Consider the following 2,272-nt stretch of genomic DNA (forward strand, 5'->3'; position numbering starts at 1 on the left):
GATAAGAGCAAAAGTGAGTTATCTGGAAAACAAGGAGGCACTCTCACTCCCTTAATTCTTAAAAATGTGCATTATTACTACACACAATGTATAAACATGGACAAATCTAAGACATAACCATTTTTATGGATATATTATTGAGCTAACTCTTACTAAGTGGTCACTACTACACTTTTTTATTGTCATGGACCCTAATATTACTGCATATTACAGATGCATATAGACTTAAAACCAGGCATAACTCCCAATGCAATGTGTCCCTCCCACACACTTAGGAGAATCCCCTTTACTCTGCATGTATGCCCAACTTGCTAACAATTTAGTCTTACGTGTACTAGCAGCCATTCCAGGTTTTATGAGAGGGACTGTGTGGCCTCTCCAGAGCACTCGCCCGGGCCCTTCAAGCAATAGTTTTTCTGCAGAAGTTTCCTTCAAAATCCTTTTGTACTCTTTCCATGAATCCACTTTCACATGCAACTGGGAAAAGAGGAGTTACAAAATATCATTTCTAACTTAGATAAATGTTCCCATTTTAGAGAGTCTGTAAGCATCTGACAAAAAACTTTCTAGAGTCCACGATTCTTTAATAGAAGTTGGACTATATCATATATCTATTCACGAACTTTTGTTTATACTAAGAATCCAAAAATTTATGATTCAACTTGCTAAGCCTTCTTACCTTTACTAGACAGCTTGGATAGTAGTCACGTTGGTGCTTCTGTTTCCTTCGCTTCCCTATTTTCCATGCTGGTCGAGTGCTCATATCAATATTACCTTTCTGAGTGCTTCTACAAGGGCTTCTGCTCATGCATTCCTCCTCCTGGTACATACTATAATGGGATGTGTCATAAGACCATCTATCATCATGCTGGTGCCAATCTCTATTCCTTTTGCTTTGCTGGTGCTCTGGGGAGTCTCTCCAAGACTCAGGTGTGCCTCTGAAATCCCTGTGCCAATCACTCCCATTCTCATTGTGCCTCTGGTTACCAGACCAATCTCTTCTCCCTTGTGACATACTTCTGCCCCTGTTCCATCTGCTGTTACCTCTGCCATGTCTCCAATCATCTCCTCTACTGTTTTCATAATGTAAATCTCTTCCTCTGTCTTTATGACGGCTGCTACTATGGTAGAATCTATCAGGTTCATATGAGGAATCATCATATTTGCTGTAGTAATTTAAGGCCTCCAATGATATTTCATAGCAATCTTTATGAGGTATGCTATTAGCAGGAAGTAAGTCTGATGACTCTACCGATACATTCATAATTCTTTTGCCCACTACATTAGGGAAAAGACCTAAGAAGGTCCTACGTTTGTGCTCATATTCACTGAGTTCTGAAGAGTCAGTTCTTTCTCGCTTTTTCTGAGAGGATCCTTTCTCATTATGTGATACTCTTTCTATTCCCTGATCATTATCTTTAGATTCTGAAGAAGAAGGAGTGGCACCATCTAGGCTAGCATAAAATTCAGCTAATGCATCATCCATACCTTCCTGATTTGAGCTATCACAATTAACATCTTCTTTGGTCTCTGCTTTGTTCATTTTGGCTTTAAGCTGTAACTTTGCTGTTTTTCTTGTTGCTTGGTGCTGGTCTAACCTTATAACCTTCTCATATCCTGAAAATAAAAGGATTACGGTTCCTTTATTTCCCTTCTTTCTCCTCAACATCTCTTTGAAATACAGTACCCTAAAAAATGGCTAAAACCATCAAAACAAACCAATGATAACATGTTTTTTAATGAAGAGGAAAATCCACAACTCCCATTATTATCCAAGTTTATGACATACACCTTAGAGTTGTACATACGTGTAAACAAGAGGTGTGGCTGATGCCGAATCACCTTACAACCATTGCGTGTGAGGTGAGTATAAACTATAAACATGTCCATCTGATGAGCATCTTGGAGCATTAAAGTCTGCGCCTGTTGTATGCTGAGTGGCATATCACCATATGTCACTTCTAGTTCACCCTTAAAGAAAAGAAAACAACTGTAATTACTTAGTTGCACCTTAAGCAGAGAAGAGGTGTACTTTAAAAGGCATACTGACTATCCTTGTACATTTACATATCAGAACATATAGATCTGATAAAAACAGAATAAGAGAATGCAAATGTAACACCTATTAAATAAGATGGGACTGATCATAAGTGGATACAAAAATGTTTGAACCAGTCAAGCATTCAATCAATAACAGGTTAAAGACACAACCACATCCACACTTCGTTTCCTGCAGGGAGGGTCTCATGTCTCAACTTCCTCAAAAAACACT

The 2,272-nt window shown here is 38.6% G+C and overlaps 1 protein-coding gene across 1 annotated transcript in view; it reads right to left on the reverse strand.

Annotated features, from left to right (window-relative positions):
- Positions 1-2,272, reverse strand: part of LOC119591901 — an 11,534-nt gene that overhangs the window by 2,561 nt on the left and 6,701 nt on the right. The window contains exons 4-6 of the mRNA XM_037940653.1: positions 1,809-1,971; positions 680-1,617; positions 330-477 (exon numbers count right to left, since the gene is read on the reverse strand). Of these exons, the coding sequence (XP_037796581.1) occupies positions 330-477; positions 680-1,617; positions 1,809-1,971 (1,249 nt within the window). The remainder of the gene's footprint in view (positions 1-329; positions 478-679; positions 1,618-1,808; positions 1,972-2,272) is intronic.

Source organism: Penaeus monodon, chromosome 29 (genome assembly GCF_015228065.2).
Source record: "Penaeus monodon isolate SGIC_2016 chromosome 29, NSTDA_Pmon_1, whole genome shotgun sequence".
Lineage (NCBI taxonomy): Eukaryota > Metazoa > Arthropoda > Malacostraca > Decapoda > Penaeidae > Penaeus > Penaeus monodon.